This window comes from Schistocerca nitens, chromosome 4 (genome assembly GCF_023898315.1).
Source record: "Schistocerca nitens isolate TAMUIC-IGC-003100 chromosome 4, iqSchNite1.1, whole genome shotgun sequence".
Classification (NCBI taxonomy): Eukaryota; Metazoa; Arthropoda; class Insecta; order Orthoptera; family Acrididae; genus Schistocerca; species Schistocerca nitens.
Window position 1 is genome coordinate 22,085,476 of NC_064617.1, and position 21,587 is coordinate 22,107,062.

Below are 21,587 nucleotides of genomic sequence, written 5' to 3' on the forward strand. Positions count from 1 at the left end.
AGGAGGGACATGATACACAGGTACCCACACAAGTGTTAGTAGCGATGAAAGCTGCAGGACAGCAGCCGTCTTCTGTCGGTGAAGTATCGTTGTAACTCTTATGGTGGCTGCAGGTCTCCAAATGAGTCGAAATAGTAGACATTATTTGTATTTTTCTTAACATACGCCACAAAATGGTTTTCTGGTCCTCCAGCAACGTCAAAATTAACACTTCCACATTCTCCAAGTTTCCGCAAAGTCTTCGGTAATGGATCGCGCATAGACACCAGGGAATCATGGAGTGCTGAATTTTTGAAAAATACTTGAGCAGATCTGTATTTGTAAGCGGTCTATCCAGTACGGTAGCTATTAGGCCTTTTTTTGTTTATGAAGATACCTAGTCTTTCTTGTATGGTTTTCCTCATCGCAGCTGCTTCTATCATGCGGTTATGTCTTCTCGCTTCTTCTAGCTGCCCCTGGGTGTTGTGTGCGTTCTTGGCCTTCCTTGTACCACCAGCCAGTGAGAGACCTGCGATGGCAGGAATTAGGAACGGGATGATCCTGCGTGACGTCTTGGGTACCGGCAGAGCCCGATGTATTTTAATGGATCCTTTATGCTTCAGAGCGCTTGTAGCTGCATTCATCGCTGTCCGTATACAGTTTTTTTAAACACCCCTTCACTGTCTTCTTCATCATCATTGTTGTCCATCATTGTCTTCATCATCATTGTCTTCATCATCATCGTTGTCTTCATCATCGTTGTCGTCTTCATCATCATCGTTGCCGTCTCCATCATCATCGTTGCCGTCTCCATCATCATCGTCGTTGCCGTCTCCATCATCATCGTCGTTGCCGTCTCCATCATCATCGTCGTTGCCGTCTCCATCATCATCGTCGTTGCCGTCTCCATCATCATCGTCGTTGCCGTCTCCATCATCATCGTCGTTGCCGTCTCCATCATCATCGTCGTTGCCGTCTCCATCATCATCGTCGTTGCCGTCTCCATCATCATCGTCGTTGCCGTCTCCATCATCATCGTCGTTGCCGTCTCCATCATCATCGTCGTTGCCGTCTCCATCATCATCGTCGTTGCCGTCTCCATCATCATCGTCGTTGCCGTCTCCATCATCATCGTCGTTGCCGTCTCCATCATCATCGTCGTTGCCGTCTCCATCATCATCGTCGTTGCCGTCTCCATCATCATCGTCGTTGCCGTCTCCATCATCATCGTCGTTGCCGTCTCCATCATCATCGTCGTTGCCGTCTCCATCATCATCATCGTCGTTGCCGTCTCCATCATCATCGTCGTTGCCGTCTCCATCATCATCATCGTCGTTGCCGTCTCCATCATCATCATCGTCGTTGCCGTCTCCATCATCATCATCGTCGTTGCCGTCTCCATCATCATCATCGTCGTTGCCGTCTCCATCATCATCATCGTCGTTGCCGTCTCCATCATCATCATCGTCGTTGCCGTCTCCATCATCATCATCGTCGTTGCCGTCTCCATCATCACCATCGTCGTTGCCGTCTCCATCACCATCGTCGTTGCCGTCTCCATCACCATCGTCGTTGCCGTCTCCATCACCATCGTCGTTGCCGTCTCCATCACCATCGTCGTTGCCGTCTCCATCACCATCGTCGTTGCCGTCTCCATCACCATCGTCGTTGCCGTCTCCATCACCATCGTCGTTGCCGTCTCCATCACCATCGTCGTTGCCGTCTCCATCACCATCGTCGTTGCCGTCTCCATCACCATCGTCGTTGCCGTCTCCATCACCATCGTCGTTGCCGTCTCCATCATCATATGAGATGCAGTGTTCGTAACTTGCTCCAAATTCATAACCAGGCCTAACTTAATTTTGCCACACATGGTTTTAGCAACTACAAATGCTACAGTGTGGTGCCCTAGACCAATATCCTTTCTTATGTGTATTGTCTTGGCTTCATCATGTAAAATTCGATATGTAGCGTGACTTTATGTAAGATCTGTATGTTTTGTGTATGCAAGATCGTGTTCCAATTACGCCGTGTCAAATAGATTAAACTCCCTATCACCGCGAGTCAAAAACTTTAGGAACATTGTACCAGATCCGCAGTAGTTATACCCTAGAATACGTAATTCAACTGGAAGTTTGTCAAAGATACCACACCTTGTATGATGTCTCCTATCGTGCATGTTATGCTACTGTGCTGGTTGTGGTCTGTGCACCCCATTGTATAGCAAATTGTCAGTGTCAATCCAACTGTTTTGCGTTACAGGAAAATCAAGCCATTTAACTAGTGCTCTAGCCTTCAACGTCTTACGACACACTCTGAGAAACACATGTGGTTCTGAGCTCTTCTGCATTAACTCTATGTAAAAGAGTGCTGAAATTTCAGTGCCACTGCTATCCTGTAAGATGTAATTTTTGGAATCTGTTATATGCACGCTGTAAAGTGTGAATCTCTCACTCGATCAGTTTGAGCGTTTGGAAAGTATGACTTCTTAAACGCTCTCTTGTGTTTTGAGATGAGCACTAAATCACCCACATTAAATTTATGTTGTAATGCGATAGCGTACTGTATCCACGAATCCATTATCACGACAATCGATTGGTCTCATTTTTATTTGTTGTTATTTGCTATTTTGGTTCGATTAAGTGTGCAATTATTTCTGGGAAAATATCCATCCTTTTGTATGAGCCATGAAGATTAAAATGCAGCCACATTTGACCTGTTACTGTTCAGATGTTCTACGATACTCGTTTTCAGATGCGTGAATGTTAAGTAGTGATGTATTCCCTACCGCTGCATCATGATCTTGAAATACCTTTTGTAAAACGCCCAACAATGATCAGTTTCGAAGTTGTCGGGCCATCGATTGTCCCTGCCTGTAACAAATGCTCAAACACCTTTGCAACATCGACGTCTCTCCCCATTTTTGTTTCAACAGACAGATTTGGAGTATGCATCAATAACCATTAAAATGTACTTGAATCCATTATTCGCATGTGAATGTTCCCACATATCTACCAGATCAGCGTGTCATAAGTCATCAAAACCTTTAATCATAACATGCCTACGAGGGTATGTTTTGCATGCTGGTTTGTGTAGTTCTCAATCTACTGTCCGCATATTTATTCAGTTACACTTGTGTCTCTAAGGTCAGATATTTCTGAAACAACCACATTCGAATGAGCAGTATTACTAGCAGCAACTGACGCCATGAGCAGTCGCTGTCGATCTGTCTGCTCTTTGGGATCGTCCTAGTGTATATACTGTAGGGCGCCGATTGCTGACTCTTTCATACTGGAAGTCAATATATGGAACATCTAGTATAGATTTCATAATGGTTCTGTATTTCGCACTGCACTGGTTTCCCACTTTCCTATGTATAACAGCCGATTGCTGTATTTCTCCAGATCTTTGTGAGCATAATTTACAGGTTTAGTGGGTTTTAGAAAAATGAGGTTCATTAGACCAGTTGTTTTTTGAAATTCCCTATCAGGTATCTGTATTGTCTTTTCTTTTAAACTAACAAGCTGCATGCCCAACATGTATGGTTTTTCACCACTGATAACTAATGTTTTGTCTTTCCTACATCGCTGTGACCGTTAATGAAAGCAGCAATATCGTCGTCACTGAGTAATTTCTCCGAGAGTTCATCGAGAAATTGAGTACCTAGTTTGAAGGTTTCTCTCAGTGCCTGCTCTCGATCCAAAGGTCCTAACCTTAGCAGTCGTAACTTCTGTGCCACTATGACCTGATGCTTATTCAATGTTTTGTTATATACTAGACAGACTCCTTTGCACAATACATCTTGTATACATTCCATCCAATTCTCCAATTCCAGAAACCTTTACAGTTAAGTTGCGTACATTCCTTTCAATTCCAATATCATCCTTTACAAATAAGTCATTTTCTTTCTCAGAAAGATGTGGGTGTACGTCTCTAGTTCCTTAAACCTAGGGTCTGGGCATAAGTCTTTAGCTCCTTAACTTTACGTTCCAGACGTTGAAATTCTCCATCTATGTATAGACGCAGTCTCTGTCCATGCACACCTATCCTCTCAGGATGAGGGCCTGACATCAGTGTGGACTTGTTCATCGTGTAATGTAAGCTACTTTATTCATCATTTTTTCATTGCTATATGTAAAGAAACTCTGAGTTCCGTCTGTGCCTACTGTCGTTCAGTTTCCTTGATTTGTGAATAATAAGAAACTTGTAATGTCTGTGATTGCAGCAATATGAACATAGCTTTACAAAATCATTGAATGACATGTTCGTTCCTACATGCACATGATAAATGTATTTTAAACTCAAATTGTCCTGTTTGAAAGCTATAATGAGGTTTGTATTATCCTACAAAAACTGGTTTTGGATACTGGGATATGTCTGACAAGTGAAATACATCAGCACTCCTATGGCGACCAAAAGAGAAATATTGTAGAATTTTATCTTGGTTTTCTACAGTAACATTGTCAGATATAAACACATTGTTTGGCTTTCCTTTTTCTGGTGGAGGGATTTTCAATGCTTTGACTGAATCTCATGTATGTTACACCATCTACACCTTGAATTATTTTTTGCAGCAGCTTGTACTTGGGCTGAAACAACACTTTTGAAAACATACATACGTGCCCAAAGCAAACTCCATACGCGTATTTCAGCAGTGAGATAACATTTGCCTTGCCAAAGATGGATGGACCTACAACTATCATTAGTGTATTATTTGATAGGAGTATCCCATTCTTCTTCTCCTTTTTCTGATCTTCTTCTGCACTATCAGGGTGTATATACATAAGTGTGGTCTGTATGTTGACTGGGGATGAGGTGATTCGGAGAGCTTGGTGCTGTTGCGGTATTCTAGACATTGCAGTGAAAATACTGGTAGTAGTAACATTATTATGATAGGTGTGAACACAAGAAAAACATAGTGTGCACTAACACAGACATTTTTATTCAACAGCGATGCACTGGGCGCATTATATTAAGAAAATGATCTGATTATTTCTTTGACTTCAGACCTGCACAGAATTTAGTAAATAAAGCTCTCTTGCGTGTACAGAATTCGGCGTGTATTTCTCTCAAACTGATGGTTGTTCCTTTAACGTCTTTTGACACCATATTGATGTTGTGCTCTAAATCTTCCGCATGCACACTGTACCAACCGAGGTGGCTCACAATGACTTTATACGCAATTTGAATACATGGGAGCCCACGTTCAGTCTTTCCAACACAAGGGATGGCACCATCCATATGCCAAACAAGTTTATAATGGTGGTTTGTTGCAGATAAACTGATTGTCCTCCAGATCTCACCATGAGCGCGTCGCCATTGTAAATGATGTCACACCAGGACAGTAAATATCTGGATTTAGATGAGATGCAGAATATTTGGAGATCATCTGTTGATTGTGTAGGTTTCTGCACACAGTTCATCCCATTCCAACTTTGTAAACCATACTTTAACACTTCTTGTAGCATTTTCAAACTCCGTCACAATACACCAGTCGCAGTGCACTGTTTCTTCAATATCAATATTTAAGTGATTCGAAGCTATCAAACTGTGACACGAAAATTCGGAGGAATCGCCAGCTTCTCATCTACCACATCAACACTCTTTTGCAGTAACGCCAGAATATTCTGGGATGGTGCATATGTAGAAAACCAGTACTCATCTGCACTGTGCGTTGTAGGGCGACTGGCTAGGTAACTTGATTACACAAATCGATGAGCAGGATGAATAATAGCAGCTCATTGCCCTGTTCCAGCATGCTGGTCAGGGGTGCTACAGGAGCCCACAGTGCTGCTGCCAGTCCTGACAGACCGGAGGTCAATGCAGGTCCTGATGAGTCAGTGGTGGCTGCATCTGGTCCAGGCATGCTGGAGATTGTTGTCATTCTGGACATGCTGGAGATCGTTAAATGAAGAAGAAAAAGAAACAATAAGAATCCACAGACAGAGACATGCAGTTGAACGAAGACATGGAGTTGAACCACCTGTAGTTATCTTTACGCTTCTTCTGTGAAATAGAGACAGGCGAGGATCTTGGCTGCTGTTGACACTTCACGGTTCTTCCACTGATTGACTGCGGCTGAGACTGTATCCGTTTTATTTCCACCTGAGACGGTTACCACGTGACTGGATGTAGTATGCCTGCACTCCTATTGGTTTCCACTAATTTTCAGGTGGGGAAGGGGGTGGATACTGTGTTCCTATTGGTTGCCAGGGGAAGTGGTGGGGGAAAACAATGTTTCAAGTGCCCTCTGTGGCAGTTTTGTGAATTAGATAATGGAGGCCCATACCTCTTGTTCATTCTCTCTGGGGTAGTGGAAGGACGAAGTTGTTTCCTACAGTGTGGATTGACTGAACATTTTAAAAAAGAAGCATGAACATCTCCAGCATTGGCAATAATCTTCGAGTTGTGAAATCCATCTTCAGCCCATCCTGCTGCATCGCTCTCATTTGCTGAAAAGTATTCACCCTACTCTCATCCGTTATCCCCTCCTTCTATTCCTTGTATAGAAGCCGATGGATGCACTCCTCTGCTGTATGTTTAGAGGTAACACATTTATTAAACTTCTCTCTCAACATTTTGTCAGTTGAACATCTTATTACAGGACCTTCTCTAGAGGATACTACATAATGAGAGATGGCAGTAACATAGTTATGAACTGAGCTAAAATATCCACCAAAATTCGTACTGTGCCACATCTCTCAGACAAGTGCTGCACAGAGAGCACTTCACCCATTCCTTGGTGCTTACAGTTATTACATCATGAAGCTGTGGCAGGAGGTGCAGATGTGACCTGTACCTAAGGGGGAAGCCCTGTCTCCCATAAACTGATTAAATAAAAATATGCAAATTGAATTGGACAATATATTATTATGTTAATTGACATTGATTTGAATTTTGTGTTGAGAGATCCTTCCCCAGTAACAGCTAGACACAGACTGACTTTTTTCCGTAAATCTCCAAATGGAGGAGAGGAAGGAGAAGTGGGGGAGGGCAGTGGAAGAGAGGGGAGAGCTGGGGAATTTCGCAGGAGGAGGAAAAGAGGTTCAGAAATGGGGATGGGGTGACAAAAAAAGCGTCCCTTTTCCGAGAGGGTTGGGGCAGGAGGGTGAAGAGGTGGGGGAGGGATGGGGGATTTCTCAGAAGGATGGTTTATCCGCAGGGGGTCATAAATTGACCCAGATTGTCACAGACCATTTAGCAGAAGACTAGGTTGAGGGGACTGGGAGGTTGCCAGATACCTCATGTGGGAGGGAGAAAGAGGTGTGAATTTTTATGTAAACTCTATAAATGAAATGCAAGGAGGGCTGTTCACGATATAAGTGGTTTATTCAGTGAAACTGCATATGCAATAATTATTGAAATTTTATCAAATTCATTAAACATTCACTCACGCTGAAAATAGTGACCGAAACCTGGTATTGGAAGTTATCATTACTGGACGACGGTATGCGTCCATCTGTAAGTGCAAGCCTACGTGAAACTGCATTAAAAAAAGCTCAAAACTGTTCAGACAGTACTACCGTCATCGGACATGTACTAAATCAAAATGTGATCCTGAGTTAAGCTCTTGATAACGCGCACAGAGAGTGAAGTTTGCCTTCTTGGATCTAACAAACTTTGCTCTCTACGCTGTTTGCGACGAATGCAAAGTTCACTGTCTCATGGCAAGCGACAAGAGAATCGTTGCGACTTATCAGAAGCAGTCAAGAGTGAACTCGTGCCTCCTCAGAAGCAATATTCGGAATCCCAATACTAGTGCGCTCCTCGCACCTGGGGAGAGAGAGAGAGAGAGAGAGAGAGAGAGAGAGAGAGAGAGAGAGATAGCCGCTCCCCAGAAGTGTCTTGTCTCCGCCCTTCCGCAAATTACATAGCTCGTACTATTTTTCAAAGCGAACGGGAGATTCTTGGCAATGAAGAGGTCCGTTTCAAAATTTCCTCCCTCCTTGGCGTCGCACTCCGCGAGGAAAAGAGAGTGACACCCTGTGCCAGACAGAGCATACAAGTAAACCGAGACTTCTCCCTTTGAGTATTGCCGCTACGTCCCCACGTGTTCTGCTCGCGGGAAACGGCCGAAATTCCCCGAGCCACTGGAGATTCTTGGACACCCAAGTTGTGTTGTTGCTATTCAACTCGCCGCTCTGTCCGTATTACCTATAATCGTGACAAAACTGTTTTTCGCTCAAGTTTGTAGTTTCCGCTGCCTCGGGCACACTGCTTCCCTCGGCAGTGTGTTGATGTATGCGGCGTCTTCGCCTGTCGCCAATCCTCTGGGGGCCTGCCCTCTGTGAAGCGTGCCGACATGGGCGCGCGACAGCCGCTCGCCCGTGGGCGCACTACCTGTGTCCACCTGCTCGCCGGGCTTCCCTGCTAGGAACGCATCAGAATAATTCCTTTCATGCACAAAGTGTACCAAGTTTGCAAAAAGAAGAATCGTAGCTCTTTACCGACGCTTAATGACACAATAATTCACCTCCATCACACTTCATATTTTGCAACAAACTGACTGATTTTAAAAGCAATTATCTCCTTTAATTATGAACATGAAAAGCTTTGACGCCTTTCAAGGTGACAGGGTGGTTTAATTGATCAGTTTAGTAAGTACATCAATTTGATATCAAAACTTTGCGAGAAGTGGCTTGGTCCCACTACCATCAGCATACTCCGAAAGGAGTCTAATTAGTATACGGTTTCGACCAGAACACTTCAGTCATTTAAACTGCTTCACTACACTGAGGATATATACTCCAAGTTAACTCGTGTAGGCATCATTTCTTGTTTCGAGTTGTAGAATACTTACCTCATCTTCTTTGGAGAAGAAATTTCGGAAAACTGTTTTTAGTAATTCCGCTTTAATGGGTCTGTTACCGGTAACATTAACATGGTTGTCGCGCGGTAAAGGTATCGATACTGTCTCGACGCCGGTGCGCTTCGCGTACGACCAGGATCTCTCGGGATTTTCTGCCAGATTTCGAGGCACAGCTTCGTTGTGGAAAGTATTAAAAGCATCTCGCATCGAAGTTCGCACTCAGTTTGGAGCTCGTGTGAAAGTTCGCTAGTACAGTGCTCTAGTGACAGCAGGTCGACGGACTAAGCCGAACGCGCAGAAACTGGTGCGTTCACTCGCCGGCCGGCGGCTATCGGCGACAAAGAAGGCGTCGCCGGTCCAGAGGAAGGCTCCGAGCAGGCGGTGCAGGACGCAGGGGGCGGACCGCGGAAGCTTGAGGCAGGCGTGGCGGGCCTTGGCCAGCGGCCAGCCGCACTTGTTGCAGCCGAGGTGGCGCCGGCCTCCCTCCCTCCCCTCCCTTCCCTCCCCTCCCTTCCCTTCCCTCCCCTCCCTTCCCTCCCTTCCCTCCCTCCCTCCCTCCCCTCCCTCCCTCCCTCCCTCCCCTCCCTCCCTCCCTCCCTCCCTCCCCTCCCTCCCTCCCTCCCTCCCTCCCTCCCCTCCCCTCCCTCCCTCCCTCCCTCCCTCCCCTCCCTCCCTCCCTCCCCTCCCTCCCTCCCTCCCCTCCCTCCCTCCCTCCCTCCCTCCCTCCCTCCCTCCCTCCCTCCCTCCCCTCCCTCCCTCCCCTCCCTCCCTCCCTCCCTCCCCCCCTCCCTCCCTCCCTCCCCTCCCTCCCTCCCTCCCCTCCCTCCCTCCCTCCCTCCCCCCCTCCCTCCCCTCCCTCCCTCCCTCCCCTCCCCTCCCTCCCCTCCCTCCCCTCCCTCCCCTCCCTCCCCTCCCTCCCTCCCCCCGCTGCACCGGACTCCAGCCTAGCCCCGCTGCCCAGTCCACGGACGCCGCTTCCGCTCACTGTTTACGGCAGCGACTGGCAAGCCCGCCGGGTGACTTTGCACTGACACGGCGTGCAGGCGACAGGGAATCGTTTTCTTTAAACGGAATAGCGGTAAAAAAGGGCGGAAGGGCGTGCGTTCTACATCTACATCTATACTCCGCAAGCCACCCAACGGTGTGTGGCGGAGGGCACTTTACGTGCTAATGGCATTACTTCCCCTTCCTGTTCCACCCGAGTATGGTTTGCGGGAAGAACGACTGCCTGAAAGCCTCCGTGCGCGATCGAATCTCTCTAATTTTATATTCGTGATCTCCTCAGGAGGTATAAGTAGGGGGAAGCAATATATTCGATACCTCACCCAGAAACGCGCCCTCTCGAAACCTGGACAGCAAGCTACACCGCGATGCAGAGCGCCTCTCTTGCAGAGTCTACCACTTGACTTTGCTAAACATCTCCGTAACGCTATCACGCTTACCAAATAACCCTGTGACGAAACGTGCCGCTCTTCTTTGCATCTTCTCTATCTCCTCTGTCAACCCGACCTGGTACGGATCCCACACCGATGAGCAATACTCAAGTATAGGCCGAACAAGTGTTCTGTAAGCCACCTCCTTTGTTGATGGATACATTTTCTAACGATTCTACCAATGAATCTCAACCTGGCACCCGCCTTACCAACAATTAATTTTATATGATCATTCCACTTCAAATCGTTCCGCACACATACTCCCAGATATTTTACAGAAGTAACTGCTACCAGTGTTTGTTCCGCTATCATATAATCATACAATAAAGTATCCTTCTTTCTATGTATTCGCAACACAATAGATTTGTCTATGTTAAGGGTTAGTTGCCACTCCCAGCACCAAGTGCCTATCCGCTGCAGATCATCTTGCATTTCGCTGCAATTTTCTAATGCAACTTCTCCGTATACTAAAGCATCATCCGCTAAAAGCCACATGGAACTTCCGACACTATCTACTAGGTTATATATATATATATATATATATATATATATATATATATATATATATATATATATATATTGTGAAAAGCAGTGGTCCCATAACACTTCCCTCTGGCACGCTAGAGGTTACTTTAACGTCTGCAGACGTCTCTCCATTGAGAACAACATGCTGTGTTCTGTTTGCTAAAAACTCTTCAATCCAGCCACACAGCTGGTCTGATATTCCGTAGGCTCTTACTTTGTTCATCAGGCGACAGTGCGGAACTGTATAGAACGTCTTCCGCAAGTCAAGGAAAATGGCATCTACCTGGGAGCCTGTATCTAGTATTTTCTCGGTCTCATGAACAACTCGGAATTGCGGGATAAATCGATAACAGTAGTATGCTTATACCGTAATCGTGTTACAGCGTGTTGACATCAATCGAGAAAGAGTCTTTTACGAGCCGGGAAGGCGTCTAGCAGAATAATCTCTATCTGAGACCAGACATCGCGGATGACAGTTTATTCCCTATCGAGCAAGAAAATTTTGTGTCGCGGAGATGCTGGTGAGTACGTTGTTGTTACACGTTTGCTACAGGTTACGCCGCTCTATATCTGTGTGTTACAAGGCAACTTGTGACGGTTCGTTAAGTGAGCCCATGGCCCGGAGATGTAGTTAAGCTCTATACTGGTAATGGTTTAGTCGAATGGAGAAGGTGGAAACTTGCTTCTGAGATTGCCAGGAGAACAGCGTGCTGAATAAAAGTCTCCGCCGATGGATAGAAGGTTGCCAGGTCGGTCGGGGTCGGAACGCTGGACACACAGAATTCACCCCACTCTCACAACTGAAGACGCCTTGCGACCCCTGGAGTTGTTATGGAAACATAGCCGCGCGAACCGTGGCAAGGCGCCCAAGACAGCACGGGGTAGTCCTGTTGTTTTATCTACAGGTGTCAGTAGCTAACTCTGATCGGTCGAAGACTCGAGGACTGGTAGTTAGTTTCACTAGTTGTCAGAAGTGGAGTGTAACAGAGGCTAGACCAAACGTTATTTGTCACTATGTAAAGCAGGTGCGTTTATTAGACAGTATAAATACAGAAACTAGGTGAAATCTCACATGTAAAAGTTTAAAAGAAGAAAAGATTTGTTAAAGGATGTGAACAAATCTCTCTTACTTTCAATTTATATTGGTTGAAATGGCTCTGAACTCTATAGGACTTAACATCTGAGGTCATCAGTCCCCTAGAACTTACAACTACTTAAACCTAACTAACCTAAGGACATTATACACATACATACCCGAGGCAGGATTCGAACCTGCGACCCTAGCTGTCTCTCGGTTCCAGACTGAAGCGCCTAGAACCGCACGGCCACACCGGGCGGCAAGTTTATATTGTCTCGTCCGTTTAACAAAAAAATTTTCAAATGTGTGTGAAATCTTACGGGACTTAACTGCTGAGGTCATCAGTCCCTAAGCTTACAAACTACTTAACGTAAATTATCCTGAGGACACACACACACACACACACACACACACACACACACACACACACACACACGCACGCACGCACGCCCAAGGGAGGACTCGAACCTCCGCTGGGACCAGCCGCGTCCGTTTAACAGTTAGTCTCTCAACGTATAAGTATTATACGTCCAATGTGTCATCATTTCTTTTTCACTGCCCGCCGTAATCTGTGACTATGTTTAGAAATAGTATCTGTATTTCCCAACGGTTCGACGATCCTTAACAACGGACGCGGAGTCTTAGCGACTGTCAGATGGGCCAGTGGTTTACGTTTAGAATAATTTCTCTTCTCTCATGGGGTGAAATTTTCATACTCTGAAAATAATTACAGTTATCTGTGCCGTGAGTGGGTATTAAACGCTGCCGATAGCAATTAACTTGATTTATGTAGTTTGTTCGCGGCAGGACCATTGCAGACTTTCAGTACATGCTTACGTTGTGCATAGACATCACTGAAAAGTTTGTCAGTTCATCTACTCGTTTCTAATAAACTGCGTTGATATAGTTTCATTAATTTTCGAAATTTCTCAAGCGGCCTGCACATCCGTTACTGTTCATCGAATACCATAGCAGATCAGGAAGGCTTGTTTTCCTGATCGCGCACAATTCCGAATCGGTCAGCTTCATGATAATACCCGGCTAGGAAACTATCTGAGGCTCCCACGAAAACGAGAATGAACCCACAAAAAGTAACTAACAAAATCTGACCATTTCGACAAAAATATCAAAATGCCAATCGGTTGTTTCAGAGAAGTGACAACATTATAAAAGAAGAATATCTACACAGGTCACCTTTTCGGAACAAAATAGGAAGTATGGGGGTATTCAGGAACAGTCAGAAAGCATAACACTATATGGAAAGACGAAAGACGAAACTAATGGAGAAAATCTGGAAATAAGACATCGTGAGGAAATTCACACGATCAATAGATGGCCGAAATCGAGGAAAGAAGCACTGCTAATGAATGGTGCTTAAATTGTCCATTTCCAGTGGGTTTCTAACGCGCGTATAGTCGTCTTTGCGAGCTGAATAACTCTCTAAACTAAGGCTGAAGTCAAGATCGTCCGTAAAACTCGCCACTGACTTAGTTCCAAAATGTCTGAGTAGTGAGGCGCACCTTTTGCATCAAAACGAGTCGTCGAAGCGCGACTAGTCACTCATCTACAGCTGGACACTGTTTCCACCGACATAGTCTGACCCACGTCAGGGTTTTCTCCAAATTCGAAAGCCATCCACGGACCGAATCCTGACGTAGGTCACGCAAAACGCTTTTCAGGCCTATTTAGCGATCGCGACTGGCTGGTTAAACCGGCCAAACGAGGGCCAGTGTGCCGTTCTTCCTTCAAAGTTATTCGTGGTAGTACGTAAATGACCTCGCTTTCCTAAAGGAAATACAGCAGACCGTAATCTTGAAACATAAAAGGCAATGAATGTCTTGACTGGCTGACTGACACAGCCCAAACCACCAGCGACAGCAACTTGAAGTGTGGAGAGGGTGTCCATCCTACACTGTACGCTTCGTTTAAGGATTTTTCGAAATTTCATCCCTACGGGGCTGAAATAAGGGATGTAATGTTTTTTTTTCTTCGAAATATGTCACTAGTAAAGCAATTTTGAAACCATGCCTACGAAAATTTATATTTGGTTTGGGGGCCAGACAGTGAGTGAAAGTATTTTTGCAAATAATTCATCATTAACTAACTACTAAAGCATTTTTGAAAGATACATCTGTGAAAACTAGTATCTGACTCTTCGGTTAGAAATAAAAGAAAACGTGCATCACTGTTTTTTTTGTTTCGGAAATTTATTAAGAAAACAATTCGTTATATTAAAAAATTTTAAAAGCTAAATCTATTAAAATTAGTATTTTAAGTGTCGGTTGGATGTAAAGAAATAAATATTAGGGGACGAATACAGATTAGGTGAGAGAAGGGCTAAACTATTCTGTAATACATATATCTGAGACCATTGTTCGTGATTCAAACACGTGATGATGGTACATGGATCTGTTAAATCTGAACGGTGGAGAGACTTTCTCAGTTTCATACGTCGAACCAGACATTAAGTGAGCTTTACCGACTTTTCCTTGCAGTAGAGGATACGACTCTTGCCGCAACATTTTGTAATATATTCTTATGAATTCGTTGATTGGACAAACAAGTGATTGAGCTGGGTGCTATGCAGCCCACGTCTGGTGTAATGAAGAGGTGTAGCAGCAGCCGCGAGCGACAACGGTGTGGCTAGGAGATCGAAAAAAGTATTCAACGCGCGAAGTCTTGAAATCTCTTTGAGAACTCGTGAGAAAATTTTTCAGTTACTGAAGTGAAGGTAGTCGTGTACGGTTGAGAAATGACTCCCTTCAGTGATGATGGTACATGGATCTGTCATGAACTTGAAGCTGATTTTTCCATAGGAGTAACTTTTGTTTTATAACGTGAATCTTGTCCGCCATATGTGTCAGCAAACATTCTGCCCTTGCATTAAAAGAGTAGATAAAATTGGTGATTTCACCCATTAAAGATTTTGTCACTGCTTTATCATCACTAAACTCAGTTTCTTTCCTAATTACAACGTCTTTGTGCCTGGTGTTGTAACGATGTTCCACTGAATGTTTTCCCAGCTTATAATAGTGCAACGGTGTATTAAGCACTTTGCATGGCTTTAAAAAAGCAATTCCCCTTCAGCACTAAATGATGTGACTTGGCCAATTCATTTTTTTAACAAATGCGTAGACGCAATGGTGTTTCTAATTCAGAACGTAACTGTAATGTAACACAGTTGGTGTTGTCGGCAAATCGTGACAAGCCGAGTGCGTCGCTGTAGCGGCGTCCGGCTGCGGCCTCGCTTTCGCTTCCCCTGTTCCTGGATTCCCCCCCCCCCCCCCCCATCGACCCTCGCCAATCAGCTACACTCGCCGTGGCCCCCGGAGCGCTGTTTGGCCAGGCCCGGGTTAAGAATCGATATTTCTTTAGTTTAGTGCTACAGTTATTTGTGAAAGTGGTGTTAAGATTTTATTTGTTTTACAATGAATAATGAAAAAATGAGAAATACTCTCAAACATAGTTTTCAACACGGACTCGTAACATATACATGAGGTTTCAAGGACTTTGCAGTAACAGACGCTGATGGGAAGTATCTTGCACGATGCAGGGGGGGTGGGGGGGGGCGCTACTGTGTGCAGGTTGACAGAACCCGCTCGCTGGATGGAGGCGCGCCTGTTTGGTAAAACATCTCGCACCCTCGCCTCCGTACGACTCATCGCCTGCCTCGGGCAGGTGTTGCAGCTGTCCTAGAGGAAGGAAGGGTGTCTCAGCCCCAATCGGTGGAGCGCTCTGTTACTTCAGAGACAAGTCTCTGTGGCGGCGGCGACTTACGTGGCGGTGGGAGGTCCAGAAAACGCCAGGCATTGGTGGGGTGCTTTGCTCTTTTCCAGAGAATGGAGATTACAGTTTTGTAGTATCGCAAAAATTACCAGCGTGATGCGATTTCTGAAAAGTGAATGTGTGCACCATTCTTATTTTGAACCACTGAAATTATCATTCTTATACTGAATTTTCATGAGAATCTTTTGGTACCTCCAGAGATCTGATGTTTTCATGTGCATCGGTATCGGATTACTCTGAATGTATAAGTTTTATATTTTTACTCTGAAAACTCGAATTTTTCTTAAGATAAGTGTACGGTTATGGTTTTCCAGAATTAGGGTGCTCTCCCGCAGCATGTCGTTGGCTCATTTTTGTGTATTGTAATACGCTTTTTTTCATGCTACTTGCAGATCACTTTTTAAAAAATTAAATATTTTAGAGTTGTGGTTAAGCCTTATTGGAACCCATTTTGATTTTACTCCTCAGAGACCACTGGACTAATTTTACGGAAACGGAAAATGGATCGAGATACAGAAACAAGATGTCCGATAAGTGATAGCAGACTGAGGTGTTAAGTCTGGTTCTCTGGCTACTGCACGTCACTTGTCTGTATTACTAATCAGATAAAAGATCACCAAATCCCTTTTCCTGGCTCACTTTCTAACGGTTTCCAGGGTCCAAAAATTTGATTATCAGTACTACACATTTATATTAGTGATCGAATTTAAAATTTTAAAATGCTACCGTTAAGAGGTGTGACAGATTTAACATAATGAGCCACGTAGCAAAGTTAGAAACTGCGCCTCCGTCCTGAGGCAGAGTGAATCACCGTTCACGCGTTACCCAAACCATTATCTGACAGTGAGGGAACTCTGCATGTAATCTCAAATAATTTCAAAACTTGTTCTCGTGTCACTACCCTCCCCCCCCCCCCCACGCTCCCCCGCCCCTCCCACACAGACAAAATAATGAAGACCATTACTTTATTATCGCGGTTCATCTAGTAAAACCTCAACATCAAGCATGAACGTTTTCATTTATTACTTCTTTGTTACTAACTCTATTCGCAACACATTCTGCAGGCACTATCGCCATATGCTACCGACTCTACGTGAAAAATTGTATCATTGTGTGACACACAGGTCAGCAGATGTATCATAAACACTGATATGCGTGAAGAACTATCTTTTCTTCAAATGGAACTCAAATTACTCTGACTATACTCATCCCTTCTATTATCCGAAACTGATACATGCAACACAAATTGGGTTTTGCGCCTTCAGACATAAAGGTTTTACATCCTTATCGTCAAACAGTTAACGCATTAACTCATTTGTAAAGTACTCAGACGTCTGAAGCTGTTTTTTATACGGGAGTGCGATGCTTTTAAAGAATCGAGTGAACTGGTGTTATCCGACAGAACACTAAAGAAATAGTTTTCATCTGTCTACAGTATATGTGTAAAAGGCAATGTCCTGAGTGGCAAACTCGTCATTGCCCAGCCCATACCGCTATCGACAGACACTTCAAATTTGGAGATGGTGTTGATTTTATACAGCAGGCATCATTTAACAACGGATTTTTCAAAATTCCACCCCTTAGGGGGTGAAATAGCGGATGAGAGACTTTTTGAAAATATGTCGCTCTTAATGCAAATTTGAACGTAGTCCTACAAAACTGATATTTAGTTTCTCGATCAGATATAAATAAATATGTGGTTCATTAATTTTGGAAATTTAATCACTAAGGGAGTGAAATAGTGGGTCAAATGTTTTGAAAATAAATCATTATTACAGAGCTACAAAGTATTTTGAAAGCTGCGTTTGTGAAAACTGGTACTTGACTATTCGGTTAGAATTTAAAAAAAATGTGTGTTTCAGTGTTTCTTGAAATTTAGCCCTTAATGGGGTGAAATAAGGGATGGAATGTGTACTGAAATATTTCATTATGAAAGCATTTTTACAGTTATATCCACGAAAATTTTTATTTTGCTTCTCTGTTTGAAATAAAAAGCTACGTGTTTCACTATTTCTGAAAATTCTGTCCCTAAGGGGGTGAAATTCGGGATAAAAATTTTTAAGAAAATGTTTCGATGTACGAAAAAAAATTTATATCCAATTCTGTGAAAACTCTTATTCCACTTCTCGGTTAGATATAAATAAATATGTGTTAGGAGATTAAAATTTGTGTGGAAATATCACCACAAGAACGCGAAAGGCATGATTAACGAAAACATTTTATTCCATGTACCAGAATCGCTTTTTTTGTCAGAAGCACCTCCAGAAAAGACAATGCTTTAATTAGGGTGAAAAGTTTAGGTCTTGAGGTTTGTGAAGAACATCAAACTTCGATTTTAAAAAAAACTATGCAGACGATACAGTTTATGGCGAGCGACGAAGCGGGTGATAAGCTAGTATTTCTGTATGGACAAATACAGAAGATATAAACGTATGGTCCGCAAGCCAAGTCATCAGCTATAAAACCACGGAAGACTCAATTTTTTGATTTGGTCATGAATCAAAATTCCCTCTTCTCTGTTTATATGTAACATTCCTTCGTCTGCAGTTTTTTTTAGATAGTGTCTTTCTGATTAAAGCATATGCATTCACTGTGGAATTTCAAATTACTGTAGCTTCCTTAAAAATTACATTTAATAGAACAGTTTCAATGAATTTTTAGCAAAATATGCATTAACTTCACATTTGTGTGTATGCAAATAAATTTGTTAAAACCTTCTACAGTATTTAAAATTATATTTTTGAGGTAATTTTCAACTTTTTTCAGTATTTCATGTCACGGTTTTCATTTAATTATAGGGAAACTATCGAACAGATTGTTCTGAAATTTGATAAATGTGTGTCTCTAACACTGTGAGCATGAAAGTAAAATAAAATTAACATCTTGTCATCCAGTCTAAAATCTACATCATGTATACGGTAATTACACGCTATGTTGTTTTTAAAATATTGATCGCATTATTACAGAAGTAAACATAGAGATGGTGTAGCTATAAATGAACTGGTTACAAAGTGTGACAAAAGTTAATTACTCATATATACAGAATGAAGCGACAAGTGAAAATTTTTTAAGAAGGTCAGGATTCAAACCCACGTCTCTTGCTCACTAGGCAGATGCTCTGACCACTTCGCCACCCTGGAACAGTGGCTTCGCACAACTGCACGGGATACCCAGCACGCCTCCCTCCTGTATCCAGATTCTCATTCACGCCTCAGCCCACTGTGTGTTGTTGTTGTGGTCTTCAGTCCTGAGACTGGTTTGATGCAGCTCTCCATGCTACTCTATCCTGTGCAAGCTTCTTCATCTCCCAGTACTTACTGCAACCTACGTCCTTCTGAATCTGTTTAGTGTATTCATCTCTCGGTCTCCCTCTACGATTTTTACCCTCCACACTGCCCTCCAATGCTAAATTTGTGATCCCTTGATGCCTCAGAACATGTCCTACCAACCGGTCCCTTCTTGTCAAGTTGTGCCACAAACTCCTCTTCTCCCAAATTCTATTCAATACCTCCTCATTAGTTATGTGATCTACCCATCTAATCTTCAGCATTCTTGTGTAGCACCACATTTCGAAAGCTTCTATTCTCTTCTTGTCCAAACTATTTATCGTCCATGTTTCACTTCCATACATGGCTACACTCCATAGAAATACTTTCAGAAACAACTTCCTTACACTTAAATCTATACTCGTTGTCAACATATTTCTCTTCTTCAGAAACGCTTTTCTTGCCATTGCCAGTCTACATTTTATATCCTCTCTACTTCGACCATCATCAGTTATTTTGCTCCCCAAATAGCAAAACTCCTTTACTACTTTAAGTGTCTCATTTCCTAATCTAAGCCCACTATGTATCCCCCGTAAACTCAAACAGCATTCCAGAGGCCTGGGTCTTTCATTGTTCTGTAATGGTAGCAAAGTAATATAAAACATAAACTATCATTATGTTATGCATTTGGCAGGTACCCTTTTACAATTGTGGGTGGCAGAGAGGTACATTTTTCCTTGTAAGCGGGGCAAACATTTGTAATTCAACTGGGGCCTGTGTAAAATCCCATTAGCATCAACAAATAAATTAAAGAGAATTTAAAAAAATACAATGTTATGGAATACTGCAGTATAGCAACTTTAATGACTGCCTTGTTCATTGAACAATGCTATCAAGTTATTTACAGGTGTTTGGCAGAAAAAGGATTCGCTATTATTCGGTCAAGGAACTTTTAGATTCTCATTTGTTAAATCTCTAATAGTACAATTATGAAATGTTATCAAGTGAAGCAGATTCATAAAACCTGTTATGTAGAGGTTAAATGGAGGACCAGAGTTTGTCAAGATGAACCTGGGAAAACAAGCCTGTGTTTTACTGGCAGGACACGTAGAACATGTAACAGATCTACTAAGGAGACTGCCTAAACTATGCTTGTCTGTCCTCGTTTAGAATACTGCAGCGCGGTGTGGGATCCTTACCAGGTAGGACTGACGGAGTACATTTTAAAAAGTTCAAAGAAGGGCAGCACGTTTCGTATTATTGTGAAATATGGGAGAGAGTGTCACCGAAATGATACAGGATTTGGGGGGTGGACATCATTAAAAGATAAGAAGATGGGCATTTTTCGTTGCGATGGAATCTTCTCACGAAATTCCAATCACCAACTTTTTCCTCCGAATGCGAAAATATTTTGTAGACACTGACCTACATAGGGAGAAACGATCATCACGATAAAATAAGGGAAATCGGAGCTCATACAGAAAGATAGAGGTGTTCGTTCTTTCCGCGCGCTATACGAGATTGGAAAAATACAGAATTGTGAAGGTGGTTCAATGAACCCTCTGCCAGACACTTACATGTGATTTGCAGAGTATCCATGTAGATATAAATGAGGTTGTCCAACTGTATTGGAATAGCTTCTCAGCATCGAATGAATCGGGGGATTCTGCCTGAAATGCAAGCATAGGTGCTGTAATCAAATGCAACTACATATTTCCAGAGACGTTTTCGAGCCTCAAACATCTGTGATGAATATATGCAGACTGAAGCGAGGCCGGGATTCGAATATGGGTCTCCTGCTCACTTAGGCAGACCCGCCAACCACTACGCCACTCGAGCACAGTGGCTGTGTGCAGGTGGCACGCCAACGCCTCAGCCCACGCGCTGTTCCCTCTAAAGTGAGGACGTCTGCCTAGTGAGCAGGAGGCGTGGGTTTGAATCCCGGCGTTGGGAAAAGTTTTTATTAGTATCTTCAGACTGCATATAGACAACATAGATGTTTGGTCTTGAAAACGTCTCTGGAACCATGTAGTTTCATCGGATAATAGTTAATTAATTACAAGCAAACACTGGTCGTATTAATTAATAAAGTGAAATACACTCCTGGAAATTGAAATAAGAACACCGTGAATTCATTGTCCCAGGAAGGGGAAACTTTATTGACACATTCCTGGGGTCAGATACATCACATGATCACACTGACAGAACCACAGGCACATAGACACAGGCAACAGAGCATGCACAATGTCGGCACTAGTACAGTGTATATCCACCTTTCGCAGCAATGCAGGCTGCTATTCTCCCATGGAGACGATCGTAGAGATGCTGGATGTAGTTCTGTGGAACGGCTTGCCATGCCATTTCCACCTGGCGCCTCAGTTGGACCAGCGTTCGTGCTGGACGTGCAGACCGCGTGAGACGACGCTTCATCCAGTCCCAAACATGCTCAATGGGGGACAGATCCGGAGATCTTGCTGGCCAGGGTAGTTGACTTACACCTTCTAGAGCACGTTGGATGGCACGGGATACATGCGGACGTGCATTGTCCTGTTGGAACAGCAAGTTCCCTTGCCGGTCTAGGAATGGTAGAACGATGGGTTCGATGACGGTTTGGATGTACCGTGCACTATTCAGTGTCCCCTCGACGATCACCAGTGGTGTACGGCCAGTGTAGGAGATCGCTCCCCACACCATGATGCCGGGTGTTGGCC

General features: G+C 43.7%; 1 protein-coding gene across 1 annotated transcript in view; it reads right to left on the reverse strand.

The window, feature by feature from the left end:
- Positions 1-674: 674 nt before the first annotated feature.
- The window catches only part of LOC126251385 (uncharacterized protein DDB_G0290685-like), a 30,630-nt gene continuing 9,717 nt past the window's right edge, over positions 675-21,587 (reverse strand). The window contains exon 3 of the mRNA XM_049951774.1: positions 675-1,810. Within this exon, the coding sequence (XP_049807731.1) occupies positions 675-1,810 (1,136 nt within the window). The remainder of the gene's footprint in view (positions 1,811-21,587) is intronic.